The sequence below is a fragment of the Lepidothrix coronata genome, unplaced genomic scaffold (genome assembly GCF_001604755.1).
Source record: "Lepidothrix coronata isolate B3197 unplaced genomic scaffold, Lepidothrix_coronata-1.0 Scaffold44, whole genome shotgun sequence".
Classification (NCBI taxonomy): domain Eukaryota; kingdom Metazoa; phylum Chordata; class Aves; order Passeriformes; family Pipridae; genus Lepidothrix; species Lepidothrix coronata.
In genome coordinates this window covers 4089983-4107840 of record NW_016690224.1, presented here as the reverse complement: position 1 = coordinate 4107840, position 17858 = coordinate 4089983, and the positions used below count along the sequence as shown (strand labels likewise).

Below are 17858 nucleotides of genomic sequence, written 5' to 3'. Positions count from 1 at the left end.
GAAGGTGGACATGGATGTGTTACTTTGGAAGAGGTGAGTGAAGCAAAAGGTGAAAGGGAGGATTTGATCAGTCAGAATGGAGCAGGGAGAGCTCAAGGTTTGGCAGCTGGAGCAGGAAAGGGCAGCTGAAAATTTCTTTTCTCTCCCTCACACTTCAGGGATGGAGTTGGTCCCAGAACAAGGATTTTTTGGCTAAGGCAGCAGTGAGTCTGAAATAACTCAGCAATGTTGAAATAGCCCCTTCTCATGACATTTAGATGATATACTATACCATGAGGAGCCAATAGAAGTTTCAGCTCCTACAATGCTACCCATTACTAAGGCTTTCTACACACAGTCCCGTATTCTCAAGGGTCACAACACAGGACCAGAGACTTAATGGCATTTTGGAACTTTGCCTTTGAATGCTCTTGTATTTTTAGAGATGTTAAATCCAGCCCTGTGTGCAACATTGATGTCTGCAATGTTTTAAGCTATTTGTTTTATATAAATTCAGTTCCCAGGATTAGAGATACCCTAACACAAAACCACAGTTTTATCTGTCGTGACTTTCAACATGGGTGAAAGCTTTAATTTTAGTAATAAGGCATTCAATATTAAGTCCACAGTAACAAAAATACCTTTTCAAATTGCAAGTCCAGGAAAAAAAGAAGACAGATGGGTTCTTTGACTGAAGTATCTCCACATGAATTTATAGAATATTCTCTGCACTACAAAGCTTCATCCTATCTTGTGCTGCAATAACTTTACCATGTCAATATGTCCTAACAGCATAAAATGAAGAATTTAATAGGACCAATTTTAGGCAGCCAGTGGAAAGTCTTATTAGAAAATCTCTAATTATCTAGAAGCCTTACAACTGCTTTCTGCCAGCGTGTCCCCTCCTTGGTCCCCAGCACCACATATTTAAGTACAATGCTACTTCAAAGTCAAACTAGTCTGCCCCGATCTTTCATTCTCCCTCAACAAGGCCTCCTTGGTATTCCATTTCCAGGGACCATTAATTTCATATGAAAATCATAGATGGCAAGACTAAAAATATATCTTATAACTCACAGCAATAGCTGACTGCTTTCAGGATCTCTGCAAATCTTTTAGATAACATTCTCAGACAGAAAACCAAAGAAAAGAACAAGAATCCTTCAAAATGCTGCTTGACCACGAAGTGAATTAATCTCTAGGGTAGCTTTAGTTACTTAACTAGTAATGACACAGTGACCACCACTGGATAGCAATTTCAGCCCATCTGATATGTGTCTATCAAAAGTCTTGCTCACACTTAAGAACTTAAAGGCAAAAGGACAAAAAAGGAGGAATTACTTCTGGCTACACCCGTTCTCCACAACAGCATTAATATCAGCATTTAAGAATGTTGCATCAGCACTCTCTAGATTTTGAATCAAGATGTTCCAAAGTTGATGAATACATCACTTAAAAATAATTATTGTTATTATTATTATTTACTGAAAGAAATGTCCCGGAAACTTACTGAACACATTTGTGTATCAATTACTGGGATCCTGTCTATTTATGCTGCTCTGTTCCCATACTCCATAAAAGATTTACCTTTTTATTAAAAAAAAAAAACAAACCTGCACAACATTTGAGTCTTCCCCCCATTTCGCTTTTACATAAGTGTTACAAGTTCAGATTTTACTTCACCATTATGGTCTGGCAGTAAATATGTATTACATAACACTTGAACCCAGCCAGATACAACCACAGCCCAAATTATTCATAAAGTTAAAACCTCCGTCCCCCCTGAATATGGTAACAATACATGGATTCATTTATATTGTATTTACTAGCAGCTTTTTCAAGCCCACAATTCTCTCTTTGGGAGCCTCTTTGAATGACTGTTTCAGGTCTTCAGACATTAAAAACCTAAAGCCCCCTTTAGTAGGATTTGGTAAAGCAAAATGGAGTTTGCTATGGGAAAACAAATTACTCCTGAAAAGCAAGAGTTGGGTCCAATTAAGTTTGAGAAGATGTTTAATTGGTAAGATGATGCTCAAGTGATTTTGTTCAACCAGAGCTCTAATATTACAGCATTTCAGCCAAGTCTGTACCAAGGACACATGCACACACCTTTCTGTTACAGGCACTACAAGTCTAAGCACTCTGTGAAGGTGCTGAGCACCCCCTGCACTAGGAACAGCAGCCCCACGTACAGAGGAACCCTTCTGAAACCCTAAGCCCTTCCTAAGCCACTTCCCATGTGTTCAGCTGACTGCAGAACATGATGCAAGTCTCACTGGCTCAAAACACATTAGCATTGCATCACTCATGACAACCACAGAGAATTTCTGAAACCAGGTCAAAGGGTCACAGTATTGCCAAGCTATTAAAAAGATTAGATCTCATCACACAAGTGTAAGAACCCACTTTGTCCAATTCCGTTTACTGACTGCTGTATTGTTTCCTGCTTGTGCCTGAAGAGGCACAGAAAAAGATTTCAACACAGTTGTTAAGTATTCAGGTTAAAAAACATAACCAGTCCGGAAGAAAGTCGAAAAACCATAATTTAAATAATTCCTAATTTTAGGAGCAAGTGAAAACATTCATAAAGAAACCATATAATGCCTGGAACTGTAAAATACAACAGCCAGCAGACAAAGATATAAATCAAGGTGGATTTTGCACTCACTTTTTTTATTTGACTGTCAATTTCCTGGGATAAGTGACTGAAGAACCACAGGCCCTGCAAACCTACTCAAACTATGCAGTAACAAAGCACTTCCCCCGGCTGCACCAGCTCTATACATGACATCATTTGCTTACAGAAGGCAAACACTCGCCAGTTTTAAATAAAACAGGATTCAATCTGTTGAAAACAGACAGATGTCTACGAGAGTGGCTATTCCTGTGTCGCCACACTAATTCCTAGTGTTACACGAGCAGCGCAGCAGCTTCACACGGCTTGCAGGATCCTGCTCGGAGCAGACGAAAATGAGACTGCAGGATGTAACAACCTCGTTAGCTGGGACTGCTTCCTACAAGGGAAAGCTTCCAAGCTGCAAAGTGCCACGTGTTAAGAGCTGTGTTTTATTTCAAGTGATTTAACGGGAAATCTTATCGCTGCCAGTGCAGTTAAATACAAGCTCACCTATTGTGTCTACTTTCAAGATTAGTTTGTGTGCAGGTTTTTCCCCATTCTCATGTTTTGCCTGAGTAACCGTTGACTCTGCTGGAAGAGCTGGAATAGCAATCACATCCCCAGAACCTTCAGGAAAGCCCAGCAAGGAACTGGGCTGATAGATGAAAATTTGGTGAATGGTTTTTAAAAAGGTGAATACATGCATAGAACAAACAGCAACATTACTTTTTAAAGAAGCTTATTAGCAAATTTTTTTTTTTTTAAGTCATAAATCTAAGCGTGATAAAGTCTGTTTTTCCCCAAAATAAACTGAAAAAGACTTAACATGCTGAGCCAGCATGTCTTTATTAAAAAACAATTAAAACCTTAAATACCAGGCTATGATCAAACAAACACTACTAGAATAAATACTTCTCTTGACGTTTCTGTTCATTTCTATTATTCAATGGAAAAAATGTTACTGCCTTCCTGAGGGGCACAAATTGGAGAAGGTTACTTCCACAAAAATCTAATAAAGAAAAAACCCTATTTTCCCTCTTACATCCTCTCCTGTTACTCCGCTAGGAGATGCATTATACAAATGCACAGTTTAACTAAAAAAAAAAGAAAAATTACAGAAAATACAAAATTATTAAATACTTTGGGGCATTCAACTGATGGTTTGCTGCAAAAGGAATGACCATGAAACACATCGTTCATCCATGAAATCATGGCTTTGATTTCACATTAAGGACTGATAAATAACAACGGCTCTAAAGCTCTATAACTGTTTCCTGGATAAATCCAGAAACTACAAGCTAAAAACTGAGTAATATAATAGAGTTAAAATCAGATTCTCAACCATGCAAGTTGAGAGAAAAGCTATGTGGTATTTCTGGAGCAGAGTGCAGTGTTAGCCAGGGAAGAGCTGATGAGGTGGTTTGCCCTTAGGGATCAGAAAGAAGTAATCACCATCCATGAAATGCTGAGGAATGACATGGACATTAGGAAAATTGTAGTGTGCCATAAATATTTCAATTTGAAGACGGTCTGGGGTTTCCCCAATAGCTTCTGGGGATGCAAACTATTCAAGCCTGACATAAACAGTAGCAACAACCCTAGTAAAGGGGATGAGCTCCCTACACTAACGTGGCCAGCTTACCTTAGATGACAAGCATACAAGGAAAGCAGATATTTCTAAGTGCTGCAGACACTCAGCAACAGATTTACCTGTACAAACTAATAAAAGCTTGTTAGAAGCAGTCAGAGACTTTAGAGCTCACCTGTTTCTGTGCTGATGCTCCCATGTGCACCTGGCAAAACTTGACTGCCTGTTCAAGTGCTGCTTCTTCATCCACCTAAACACAGAATCACAACTAATGAAGTCATAATTACTTATCTAATCTATAAATCTAATTAAATTGACATGAAATGGGGATGTAGAGCATGGGAGCAAGGGGGAGAAGCAGCACTTTATGGCAGAATGCTGACCTTAAGTTATTCAGGAGTAAGTATCCAAAGATACATACTAAACTCTCTCAATTCAAACTGACATTTAGCATGAACAAACCCCACATAATTGGTATTGCACCTCTTAACTGATTTCAGAAATTTAGTTTCAAAACACGGAGGGTCCTACTCCCCATCTCCAGCAGTGGTCTTGTCAAGAGAATGATTCTTTAGGAGATATTTATCTCTCCAACTTTTGAACAGATACAGGGCCAATTTCATACTGCTTGGTTTAGCAATTACTGTTGTTCTACAATCATGTCCGAGGCCACACAGAAAAATTACAATTAATGATACAATACTTTACCTGCTTAATCAGCATGTACGTTTCAGACATGATCTTCTCAATTTTACCCAGGTCATAGGCCATGACTTTCTGACCCTGCTGCCACACTCGATAAGCATCGAGCAGAAGTGTTTTTCCAGACTCCACATCCTCAAGTAATTTCCTCTTCCTGCTTGATCTCTGGACAGGTTCTTCTGTAGGTACTGCTTGAACTATTCCTTTAGCTGCCTGCTGCTGATGTTTCGAGCTGATACTCAGCTCTTCCAAAGAAAGTTCCGGAGTCCGGCTCTCTGGAGCTCTCTCCTTTGAGGTCCTGCCAGACTGAAGCCGGTCTGGCTCACTGCGTTTACATGAAGAATCAATTTTTTCAGGGTCATTGGAATAGCCATCAAGATCCATAGGCTCAACTGAGCCAGGGCCAGGGAGCTCCTTAACCTCCTTCTCATTCCTGTCCTCTTGTTCCAATATGTCCATAGCATTGGGAATTTGTCCCTGGGTCACTTCCTTTACTCCATTTTCAGTATTATGTACTACTCCATCTGATAAAACTGGCTTTTTGGGAAGGACATCTTTCCCTTCTTCAGCGCTACTTTTATTTGAGACGTCTGTTGTCATCCTTCCTGAAGCAAGGTTAGAGGACTTGGAACCCTGATCTTCTGAAACCTTAATAAAAGAAGTCATTCTTCTCTGTTATCATTGAAATCAGAAAGCATTTGAGCACAGCAATGACTACCATGAATATTGACAACAAGTATCTTTCATTACTGCCTTTGCTGAAAAAAATGCATTTATTTTATGTTCATTCTTTTTTGTTCCTGAATGTTAATTAATCCAAGCCACAAGTCTTACAATTAAAGTATTTTAATCAGTGAAAACACCACAGAGAAATGAACAGGATGGACCAAAGTTGCAATGGTTTTTTTTTTCCCCACTACTTCAGTCCATGCTCTGGGCTCCAATAAATGAAATTCAAGGTTTAACAGCACAAATTTTTCTTCTAATGTATTGAAATCAAAACTCAATCTGTTTCTTTTGGCAGCTGCAGATCACTCTCAAATTTATGAATCTTCTCTTTGGCTGCTCTTACGTAACTTTTTTGTTAATAGATCAAGAAGCAGGCAAAATCCTGCTACAGTATTTTAATTTTTATACCTTTACTTTGGTGATGTTCCAAAGGTAGAAAACCTCAGAACATCATCTCTTCTTTCAAAAATTGCTAATGATACAGTTCTTCCATCCAGATTTATGAATGAACTATTTCATATACAGAGTTCTGGTGTTCTTAAGGATGTTTTCATTTAGTTTGTTAAAGGTATAGTCTTTTAACTTGCAAACCCCTTAGGAACAAGTTCTTCCTTGAATGTGTTTACGAAATAAAGCTCCAGTTTCCAGTTACCTTAACCTGGAAATGGATTAGTTTCTATATGACTTTTAAAAATTAAATCTAGATTACAATTATATGTAATAACAAGTGTGGTGCTGTCAAGGACTAGCAGTTAAAAGTGGCCAGGCACGTAACTTCTCGTTGTCTGGTTTTGTTTTGCAAGAGGAATCTCAGTTCATTTTAAAAGGAAATTTCCAATAGACCCCACCTGAAAACAGAGCTTTTCTACACTCCATGTATATACCATTACCTGAAATGTAAGGGACTGTCAAACCAAACTCACTGCAACCCATTTTCAACAACTGTATTTGCTACTGGATTTCAAAACCAGAAAACAACAACGCTGGAATAAAATTTTCTGTGTAGTGGCACATAAACAAAAGGTATTAGAAATAAGTGCTGACAACACAGCCCTTCATTCTCAGGAGATCTAAGGAATGGGTAAACTGAACCCAGAAAAACCTAATTACTAAACTACAGCCATTAAGTGCCCTGCTGCCTTACCTGTGTCAGATCGTTGAGGGTGTCCTCCAGCACTTTCACTGTGAGCACAAAGGCTTGTTGGGCCAGAACCTGGCGATCTGCATCACGCAAGTACTTCCTGAGCCACGGGGAGAGAACAAATGAAGTTAACTGCCAGAAGCTTACAGGACTGTCAAAGCAAGAACCGGGACATTAAAAAAAAATAAAAAAAAAAAGAAAAAAAGAAAAAGCCAACACAATAACTTTAAAACAAGAAAGCACAGAAAACATTTACGGTTGCACACTGAAATGTAACACTTTAGCTGTTTCTCTCCACTTCTCCACAACCATCCAACACTACACACATGAAGCAGAAGTTAACACTGTTTACAAACAGAGGGAATGGGAGAATGCAAAGAGAACAACACTGAACAACTAAACCCAGAGCAAACCAGACAACCAGATTTACAGTTTTCTTGTATCGAGCCTTCTGTGCCCCTCAAATACCAGCTTTTTATTCAAACCCTTTCTTGAAAAAGAGTATTAGTTACACAAAGCTATGCTGAACTCTCAGGTGATTTTCATGTTCTGGATAAAGCATGCATGTGAGATTAAGTACACAAGCAAATCCTCTCTCATTAGTCATATCAGTTGCCTTGGAATCTAGGATTTTTAGAGCTAAAACATTGGTAGGCTAACACCTTTTTTCCTATTTAGTGTTACAAAAAAATAATACTGTATGTATAAAACATTCACTTATAGCTTCATTTAATTTACTAGAGCACTGTAATTTCAGTGTATTCTGACACAATGTTTTAGATTGCTTTCAAGGAAAACATTTCCAGCCATCAATCCAACCTAATGGAGTCTGACGGAAAACTAAATTTCTACTTCAGAATTGGCTGGTTTTAATGAGAGGGCTAAAAATCAAGTAAATAACTTTGAAAGGTACTATTTCAGTCAAAAGGCCAACATGTTTAATACATGTATTTTCCCCCCAGGGTGTAATTTTATGGTTTGCTTTTCAGACATAAGATACAAACACCTGACTCCTCATTAGCTCAGTAATAACTAAAAACTCCCTATTTTTAAAACTAGGGTTGTTCCAGGCATATACCAGACACACCCAGAATATCTGCATTTCTAAGTTCCTGTAATGATTACAGCTCACCATGGCTGGCACTGGCTGATCCAACACGTCAAATTACTTGTTTTTTAAATTCAGTCTAGACTTATAAATAACATAATATTTTTAGTACAACTGTGGGCTTGCTCAGGACAGAATTTAAACCTTCTATGGTCCAGTTCTTCTGATATGCTAAAAGTCAAAGTATTTTTGGCTTCAAGTTTGCTGAACAAGTGGTGACATGTTCCCAGAAACACTATAATCCATGCAAATTCACATACACTCACACTGGAAAACACATGAAGAAACCTTCAATGTCTCCAACTTATTGCCATCAATCATTCACGTTCAATTTCTTAAGCATTTGCCAGAGACCAATTTCAACATTTCCCACATGGCAAGCTACTAGAATTTTACCTCAGTTGCTTCAATATTTTCCTCAGATGTTTATTTTGGTCCTCCCATTGATACGAATCCGTATATAGCTCACATTAATAGCTTTTTTTTTTTTCTTAAATAAGGTTAATGCAATTAAAATTAGATCACCCCTGAACAGGATAAGCTTTTTAAATAGCATCAGCTGCCAAGAGGCACATAACCATTGTTCAGTCCGTCAAGGATTACAGGAAGGCAGGATGCTGGGCCGTGACCCCCTGTGCTGGACACAGCTCTTACGCAAGAGTGAGCAGAGGGGGAATGACACCAGTGAGTCCCCCCACGTGACACAACACCCCTGTAAGCCTGTTAAGGCACCTGTATGGCTGCTCTGAGTTTCAGGAGAAACGCTGAGAAATTCTACACTACATTATAGAAACGTAATCCTGAGAAAAATTACCCATCGTTCCACTATATTCCCAAAGGGATCTGCCTAAAGGCTTTTTTTCCTAAACAAAGAACATCTTTAAATAAAATAGTTACGCGGCGAACAAAATATATTTCGAAGCTTTACGAAGCAACGGATGAAAACAAAACTCTCATACTTTCCCTGATCAGGGGTTCTCTGCAGCATAGATGAGACCTTCAGCAAGGTGTTGTAATCCTTTAGCTGTGACAGCACATTGAGCAGCAGCACAATAGAGCGGTTCATATGAGACGCAAAACTGCCCGGGCGGTCGATCTCATCCACGGGGATGCGCCAGATTCCCTGCAGAGGAAGGAAAAGAGGAAACTTCTAAGGAGAGACCCAGGTGAAAAGGACAGGAATATGAAAATATGGGTCGGATTCCGGAGCACACTGAACTTCACTGAGGGACAGGGGAATAACGGACAGACAGTTGCTGTGGTCCCACAGCCAGGGAGATCCGGATTTAGATCTGGATTTAAAGTCAACTGATTTCTGCCAGCAGAAAAAGGAGAAACTTTGCAGAAGCCACGGCACACCTTCTAAATATGCTTCTGAACTATTCCCAGAAAAAGCAAGCGAAGCTCAAATTATATGGTGCATTTTTCTTAAATGCCTGTGAATACGCCTTCCTAAGCCAAAGCTGAACCGCTGTAAAACCCAGTAACTTAGTTTTCCTGGCCTGAAAGCTGTTACTTGTATGCAGTCACAGCAAATTTCTATCTTCAAATAATCTGCTAGTAGACATCTTAGGAATTTGGTTACTGCCTTGATACCATCAGTGTTCACCACGGCACTAACCAGTCTCATAGGAAGAATCGGATTCCTCAGCAGGATCCATTTTCCAGTGGCAGATTCAAATACTTGTGCATACATCCTGTGCCTTCTAATTAAATTTTGGGGACAAGGGAATCTTTAGGGAGCAAGGCTGGAGACTGACAGGAAACATAATTTAATTAGGGTTAGTCAGCTCAGATTTTGCAATGCCTAGTAAGTCTAACATGATTTTTTTCAGGTGTTTATCGTGGATGCTGTCAACACACTAGTCAACCATACCCAAAAAGATGCACTGCACATACTATTGTGCTTGCATGTTAGGATGGGACTTCTATTATGGCCATTGACTAAAACTGCTGCTGCATCAGTACAAACCCTTCCCTCATGCTTTATTTGGTTCTGAAGGTTTTCCTGCAGTAGCTTTCTAAGAAGAAAATCCTCTGATCATGTAAATCATTTTGTGACAATGCAGGAAAGAATAGTCTCATTGACAGGAGTACCTGACTGAGAATGAGTTTGGCTTTATAAACCTGTTCAAGGAGCAGAATATACAAACATTTACTCTTTATACTTGTTTAAAGGTCTTGCTTTGATTTGTTTAGCTTTACTTTCAATGTGAGCAAAACCTTTCAGAACTTAATACAAAGTGGAAGCAAAGAAAATGATTACTGCAATCACAAATGACATTTGACCACAAAAGCAGATCCATAATTCCCTGTCTACAGTGGACTCTCCCCCTGCATGTCTGCAGTGAATCTGCAGTTCTACTCCATAAGATGTATAGGAACTTAAGAAAAAACAACACACAAATATCAGTGTGTTAATATTGGTGTTTTCACATGGAAAACAATGACTTCCAAGAGATATAATGCACAGACTAATCTGCCAAATTTTCTTGCTCTTGGTTCTCCTCATGCTCCCTACTCTCACTCCCTAGTGATCACAGAAAAGTCATTCTTCTTTATTCCCTGAAGTTTTCTTTCAAGCTTTTTTTTCACAGTTTCCTTTTTCCACAGAGTACCTAAAACTGCACTCTGACCGACCCCCAAGGCACAACTGTTGCTTCTTCCTGTTCCCAACAACCAAGATCCACGAACACCTTCCCCGCCTCGGTGGCCAAAAGCTCACAGAGCTCAGCAGCTCTCAAGCACCTACAGATCGTGTAGGTAACAGTTCTGTAAAACAGCACTCATTTGATTTAAATAAGAGATAGCCCTTCTTCCCCCAAACCAGACAATGGCTTTCCTTTCAGGCTACAGATGAAAGACACAGATTCTGGAGCTGCTATTTTTTGCTTCTCTGCACGTATGTAAACTGGGCTTCTGCCAAATCCTAAAACAAGTGAATGCCTCATAATGGCACCACATTGCAACAACCTACTTAGCCAATTTAACTACACAAAACAATTTATGGTCAACTACAGCACGCTGTAGGAGTGGAACACAGCCAATGTGTAGGTAGGTTCCTGGTCTTTTTCAGCAATTATCTCATCCTTCATTTGAGTCAGGAGGATCACTTGTATCAGATACCGTATCTGGAATCAGTTGGAAATAATTTTGCAGCTCCTTCTCACATGCCCCGTGTATACACTTGAATGCTACCCTAGAAATTACAATAACACAGGAGAACCATTTGCAGTGGCAGAATATACGAACTGCAGCCAGAAAGCCAGGAAAAAGTCCCTCTGATAGACACAAAGTTGCATATTTTGGAGAATGCTGCTTTCTACAACAGGGTACATCAGAAAAGCTTAAATTAAAACTCATATTAGGGGTGTTTAAGTGTATTTATCATTACTATTACAAAAGAAGCACTGATTTAAAAAGGAAAGTTGCTAACTCTTCATGTGCTGACTTGCAGCTTTATAAATGCAAAACAGCAATATATAAGATTGGTGTCCCATGATACATACCTGCCTGCTTCACAGGCAGCCTCCAGCCAAAAGCAGAAACAAACCTGCCATCAGGAGTCAGAACAACATTCATTCCACCCACTCTGATTTTATTAAGCAATATGCAAAACATTGATGGCAAAGTGAGTTTATCAGAATTTATTTCATGAGTGACATCGAACTTTTAAGACTGCAATTTCAGTCAGAAACTAAAGAATGTCTCCTTTAAACCTCTCCCAAAGAGAAGTTTAACAAAGCCCATATTAGCAAAGTACCTCTCTTGAAAGTACACCCAGAGAGGAGTGCAGATCCTTGTGACAAAAATTTCCAGTTCTTTGGAAGGTTTTATTACTGATTATCAGCACTGAGGCCATCTGACAAAAAGTCTCCACTCTGGCCATCCAACGCCCGCTCCTGTTTGCTGGCCACCATTCCCACTGCTGAAGGTGCTCCTCCCTGCTGCCACAGCCAGCAAAGCTGTTTACACAAAGCCAGAGGAAGGAGTGAGACGCTTCCAACAATTCCAAAATGCCTCTCAAGATCCAAAACATCACGCTGCTCTCCATGCCTTCCTGGCAAAACAAACACCCTGCGAGAGTGGGGGCGGGGGAAGGGAGCCTGAGACACACTGGTAGGGAAAAACAGACCTGGGAATATGCGAAAATCCTGCAGAGAACTTAATACTGAATTTTACATTAAAACTGAATAATGAAGTCAGTCTCTGCCATAATCCTGGTGACATGTTTATGTTTTTTTTTCAGCTTGGAACTGCTGCCCAGCCTGCCTTTGCAGAACTGCAGACTCAGGGAGGAGGGTGAGCAGGAGAGGACAGCGTTGTGAGAGGAGCCGCAGCAGTGGTGGCACTTTCTAGTTCAGTCACTGAAAATAGAAAGGAAGGAAGTGCTTATTATTCCTCCACGCTGCTTACTCCAGAACTTTAGGGGAGGGGATTCCCTGGGGTTTAGGAACTCCTCTCTGAGGAGGAGAGGCTGACAGTTCCCAACAAACCCCAAACTTCCCTGGGGACGGCTGCTGCTGGCACAGCACAGCTCCAGGGTGAGCCATTTTCTAAGCAGAGATCAAAGTTTACCCTCAGTTCTCCCTGGTTCTTCTCCCTGAACGAAATGGAGAAATGCAAGTCATGCTTCAGATGATCCAATTCACATACAAGAAGCAAACACATAAAACCCACACTGCTACAAATAAAGACTTCCAATTACTCAATTCCTTCTTTTTTCTTTTATTTTCCTTTTTTTTTTTTTTTCCCCAAGGGGGCCCGGAAGTTCAAGATGCACCACATACAACAAACTCAATACCCAGTGACCAAAGCAAAACCAAACACTACTTAATTTGTCAGTCTCAGTAATGTCCTGCTAGGAAGAGCCTTTACTAAAAACAAATGTAATTTAAATATTATTTCAAGATTGTTAAAAAGTATGACAAAACTAACAAACCAACCAAAAAGCGCAGGGAAAACATCGATTAATAATGCAACAACCTACACAATATTTTAAAATCACTAAACTGAACTAAGCACAACAGCATAATCCCTGGAAAGCTCACACTTTCTTAAACTTTTAAAAGACTTTGCTTTAAGACAGGGTTAAGCACAACATATTGAAGTACTACTTGTTTTACTCATGTCCTGTCTTCTCAGTTACTTATATCATCACAACATCTTGCTCTGGGCACCTGCAAAGGAAAGGAATGTGGCTCAAGCTGAACTGTTTCAACACACAGGATTTGAGACCTCGCTCTCTTCAGCTATTCAGTGTTCAAGTCGTGAGCGTGTCTTTGCCTGACTCACGACTTCCTGCTAGTTCTGAGTGTGACCACTAAAACCACTGCCCCCTCCCCCATTTAGCAAATTACTAAACCACCTTTTCTCATCCAATCTTAACGTGCTCCCATATCTCTTGTTATTTTACTCTGGCACCTGATTTTGGCTTTTCTTCTTTTCTAGAAATAATTCTATCATTTTTCTGCCTCAATTCCTCATTTCATCCACACTGCTATTCAGTATGTCATGGAACAATTCGATCCCTGTGAACAGGAATGCGAGTGGGTACAGAAGTATTAAGAAAGGAAAGCAGCTGTATTCAGAATATTAAAAATACTATCTGCAGGGACCTGTGTCATCAAGGAAGAAAAAGTAGCCCCTGCTTACTGTGAGTAACTTGGCCAACTTCAGAAAAATCTTACAAATTTTTTCAGAATATAGCTGAATATAATATAGCTAGTACATAGTACAGTAACAGAATATAAAAAAAGTATGATAATAAATAAATGACATTTTATCAGCCTGGAAAAGGAAACAGAAATAAAGGCAAAACAGCAGCAACTTCCTTTCAATAACTCAGGACCAAGCAGGATTACAATTCCTGGTCTTTAAGGTAAATATTGTCTATTTACTTTTTTTCTTCTCTTTTAAATACACACACACTTGGAAGGGAATAAACAGCATGTATGCTTTTTGGAAAAACTGTGGAATTTTGCAACATTATTTTAGCAAGAGAGCAGCATGAAAAAATACTGACAAATGGAAATGCTCCACATGCTCCAATCATCATATGCTGATAAAGATAGATAATGGACAATTTTCAACTCCTATTTCTCTCTTCAAAATACCATGTATTTTCAGAGTCTTAAATTTCAGGCTTTTCAATTTCTAGAACAATCACTTTACAGTTGACTTGACAATAAATTGGTTTTAACCCTATCAAAGAACACCGAAAGCCACAGTCACTCGGGAGACTGTGAGGATGAGTCAGGGACACACACACACACACACACACACGGCAGGGAAAGGGAATCATTTCCTTGCTGCATAAGCAATTACACAAAACCAGAAATGCCTTGTTAAGATGATGAGGTACAAGTTCAGGTGGAATTAATGAAACAGAAACCGAGGCCTACAGATGGCCTCTGCAGAGCACTGGGTTTGGCCACTTGCCAGGCAGAATCTAGAGGGTTTTGTTCACTCGGTCAGGAGGCTTGAGGAGTTTTTACTCAGATGGTTCCCATGTACCATGTGATTTCACAACGATGTCAACAGAAAGTCACATCTTTTTTTTTTTTTAAAGGGAAACAGCTAACTAGATTATTAAAAAAAAAAAAAGGAAATAAAAGATCTGTTCTACTCCACAGCTGCGATGGAAAGAAAGGCAGAGAAGAAAGTAAGGAGGAACGACAGAGTGGTCTCTTAAAACCTGTTCTAAAGGTGCAGTGCTGCTCAAACAATGGCAGAGAGGCATTCCCTCCGGAGCTCTGCAGCAGTGTGCCTCAGGCAGACATCACCCACGTGAAAATCCAGGAAACACCGGAGGTGTGGGCACAATGCATCATCCTCTGCATGAAGATGGTTGCTCCCTCACTGCTTTTCGAGGTTAACGCCAACAGTGCCGGTGCAGCGTCCTTCTCCAGGGTACTCTAAGAAACAATCCTCACATTCCCTCTTGATTAGTCCTCATTTCTCTAACCTGCAAATCTGGGGTGCTAAAGCAAAGGTGCATTTGAAGATAAAGCTGTGGAACGATGATTTATTTTTTTTTTCCTTTTTTTCTGTTGCCAACATTAACCAAGGTTCCATTTCAGGCAGCTGGACAACTTCTCAAGCTGGAAGGTCAGTTACTGATAAAAAGACTTTGGAACAAATTACTTAAGTACATTTATCGTCTTTCCTGCAGAAGCTGCTCCCTTTTACCAACTGTATTTTAGGAAAGAGAGAAAAAGGGAATGATTAGGAAAGGAATTAAATTATCAGCAGTTAAGTTTGATTCCTTGTGTCTTGCAGCCAATTCAGGGTTTTAAAAGGAGAGAAATAAGCTTGCCAAAGGGATGCAGAAGAGCAGAAGGCATCCAGAGACTTAGTCAGGCACTTGCATCTACTCAACAGAAACACTGAGGGGTGTCTGCTCATCCATGTTGGAATTTCTGATTCCGCCTTTGTTGCTTCAGTATCCTTTTTTGGGGTACATTTTGGTTTTATGTCATGTCTCTGTCTGAAAGAGTTTGGAATTCCTTCTTTGGGAGGATATAAAGCACAGAAATCCAAAGAACACAGACTGCTTCCAGATCTTCTAATGGGCAAATAACTTGATGCAGAAACATAATTAAAGAATAGGAAACCCTTCATGGGAAAACCTTTTACCAGAACTTTGAATTTCTTTAGGTATTTTCTGGGGCCAGATGCAGGAAGACTTCTTTACCACCAAAATAAATGGCTAGAGGGCATATCTAGAGAGTGACGGGGGTTCTGGTTTTGCCTAACACCAGCCTTTCATTGTTTTCAGAGGATTCTCCTGCTTAGAACTTTTCTGTGTATTTGCCACAACCAGACTGCCTGGCATTAGAGGCAAATGGTGCTCAAAGCTAATGAAACAAGTCTGGTACAGTCCAACCATCAGCCTGGAAGTGGGCAGGCTCCTGCATTAGCCCCTGCAGACATAAGCAAACCCTCATTTTTTGACATGTGGGATTCATTTAATCTAACTCCACCTGTCTATGATACAGACACATACATTTACTGGCAACACCCAGAAACCTTTTACAGAGAGATAAAAGGCATTTAGAGGAGGTGGCTCACCTGAGCTTTTATGGGCTCCACTTCAGGATGAGATGAGTTACAAGCCAGAAACAACTATCCCCCTTCAACACAAAGGATGATGACTAAGTCGTAAAAGATGAAAAATGTTAGGGGACATAAATGACGACTACAAAGTCTGCAAGGTGGTTCTGGTATCTGTCAATGGCATGCCAAGGCCTAGCCCCACTACTCAATTCTATTTGTAAAGGAGGTGCTGCAGAACCAGAGAATCAGGGCTAACACAGAGCTGGGAGAAGCTGTTGGTTCCCAGAGAAGGGCAAGTTTAAGGATCATGAGATTTTTTTTTTTAGGTAGATCCTTACACTTCTGTCACTATAGTGACGGTTCAACATCTCCCCAGAGGTTACAAAGTAAACTGGTAGGAGTAGTGTACATGCACTGTAACTGGTATTAGAATCTATTTGGTGGAGGGAAGATTACCTGGCGATCCCACCTGGAGCACTGGATCCAGCTCTGGGGTTCTTAGCACAGGAAAAGACATGGACCCACAAAGATGTTCAGGGGGCTGGAGCACCTCCCCTATGAGGAAAGGCTGAGACAGCTGGGGTTGTTCAGCCTGGAGAGGAGAAGGCTCCAGGAAGACCTTACAACTATAGCAGCCTTTCAGTACTTGAAGGGGGCTATAGAAAAATGAGGACAAACTTTTTAGCAGGGCCTGTTGTGGCAGGACAAGGGACAGTGGTTTTAAATTAAAAAAGGGTTGATTCGGACTAGATATAAGGAAAAATTATTTTACAATAAGAGTAGCAAAACATTGGCACAGACTGCCCAGAGTGGTGGTGGATGCTCGATCCCTGGAAACATTCTTGGTCAGATTGGATGAGGCTCACAGCAACCTGATCTGGTCGAAGATGTCCCTCTTCATTGCAGGGGGGTGGACTGGATGACCTTTAAAGGTCTCTTGCAACCCAAACTATTCTATGATTCTACAATTTTATGATTCTACCTCAGCCTAATTTTAAGAAAATTGAAAATTGCTTCAGAACACAGAACTACCAGCTATTATTTCTGACTACACCTTGTAACACCCAAAAATAGCGAGCCTGGCACAGTGTATTACTAATGTTACTCTGACAAAACTCCTGCCTCAGAAGACTACAAGGGCAGCACATACCCATAACAAAGCCTAGGTATAAAGAGAGACTGGAAATAGCTTGCAATCTAAAATGCAGGGACAGAAGCGTAAAAGTCTGGAGATAAATCTCAAATGTCTCACTTTCCTAAAGGTAGCCTTTCCACTCCTCTGGGAATAACAACAGGACAATGCTTAAATGGAGAAGTTAAACATAAGCCAGATGTTCACAATGCGTGGAGAATGATACAACCTGTGGAGTGTCCAAATGGGACAAGGGCAAGGCAGCTGCTACAAGAAAAGATAACAGATTTTTCACAAGCACATCAGCTAATGTTCAAGGTGGGTAGATGAGTGAGGCAAAGGAAAAATGCTAAATCTTACCTACCTGCCTTACAGGGACCTAAAGTTGTCTGTCTCCAAGCAGCTGACACTGATTCACCTCCACTACCTAGTGCAGTACATAAAATACTAGAAAGGAAAGGAGGACAAGAACTTCATAACATTAAGAGCTATTCTAATTGTTGAGATTCAGCACACTGTTAATGTAGAATTATGAGTTGTGCAGAGATTGTTCATGCTGAAACACGGCAGTAAAGGTCTCCTTGTACCTTCTTGTCACCATCTACTATTTCAGTAGTCTTGAAGGATTTGAAGAAACACATTTTCACCTATTTAAATATCCAAGTTTTAGACATAAATTACTGACTACCAATACATAAAGAGTCATTGATTTTCAGTATTTTAAAATAGGCTGTCAGAATGCTAAAAAGTTCTTTTACCAATATACTCAAATTTTTATGTCAACACAAACTGCTCTTCAATCCT

At 40.1% G+C, this 17858-nt stretch overlaps 1 protein-coding gene across 6 annotated transcripts in view; it reads right to left on the bottom strand.

The window, feature by feature from the left end:
* The window catches only part of CABIN1 (calcineurin binding protein 1), a 110501-nt gene that overhangs the window by 22088 nt on the left and 70555 nt on the right, over positions 1 to 17858 (bottom strand). For all 6 annotated transcript variants that reach the window (XM_017814098.1, XM_017814097.1, XM_017814102.1 and 3 more), the window contains 4 exons: positions 8824 to 8987; positions 6760 to 6856; positions 4893 to 5534; positions 4360 to 4434 (listed from right to left, as the gene is read on the bottom strand). In XM_017814098.1, the coding sequence (XP_017669587.1) occupies positions 4360 to 4434; positions 4893 to 5534; positions 6760 to 6856; positions 8824 to 8987 (978 nt within the window). The remainder of the gene's footprint in view (positions 1 to 4359; positions 4435 to 4892; positions 5535 to 6759; positions 6857 to 8823; positions 8988 to 17858) is intronic.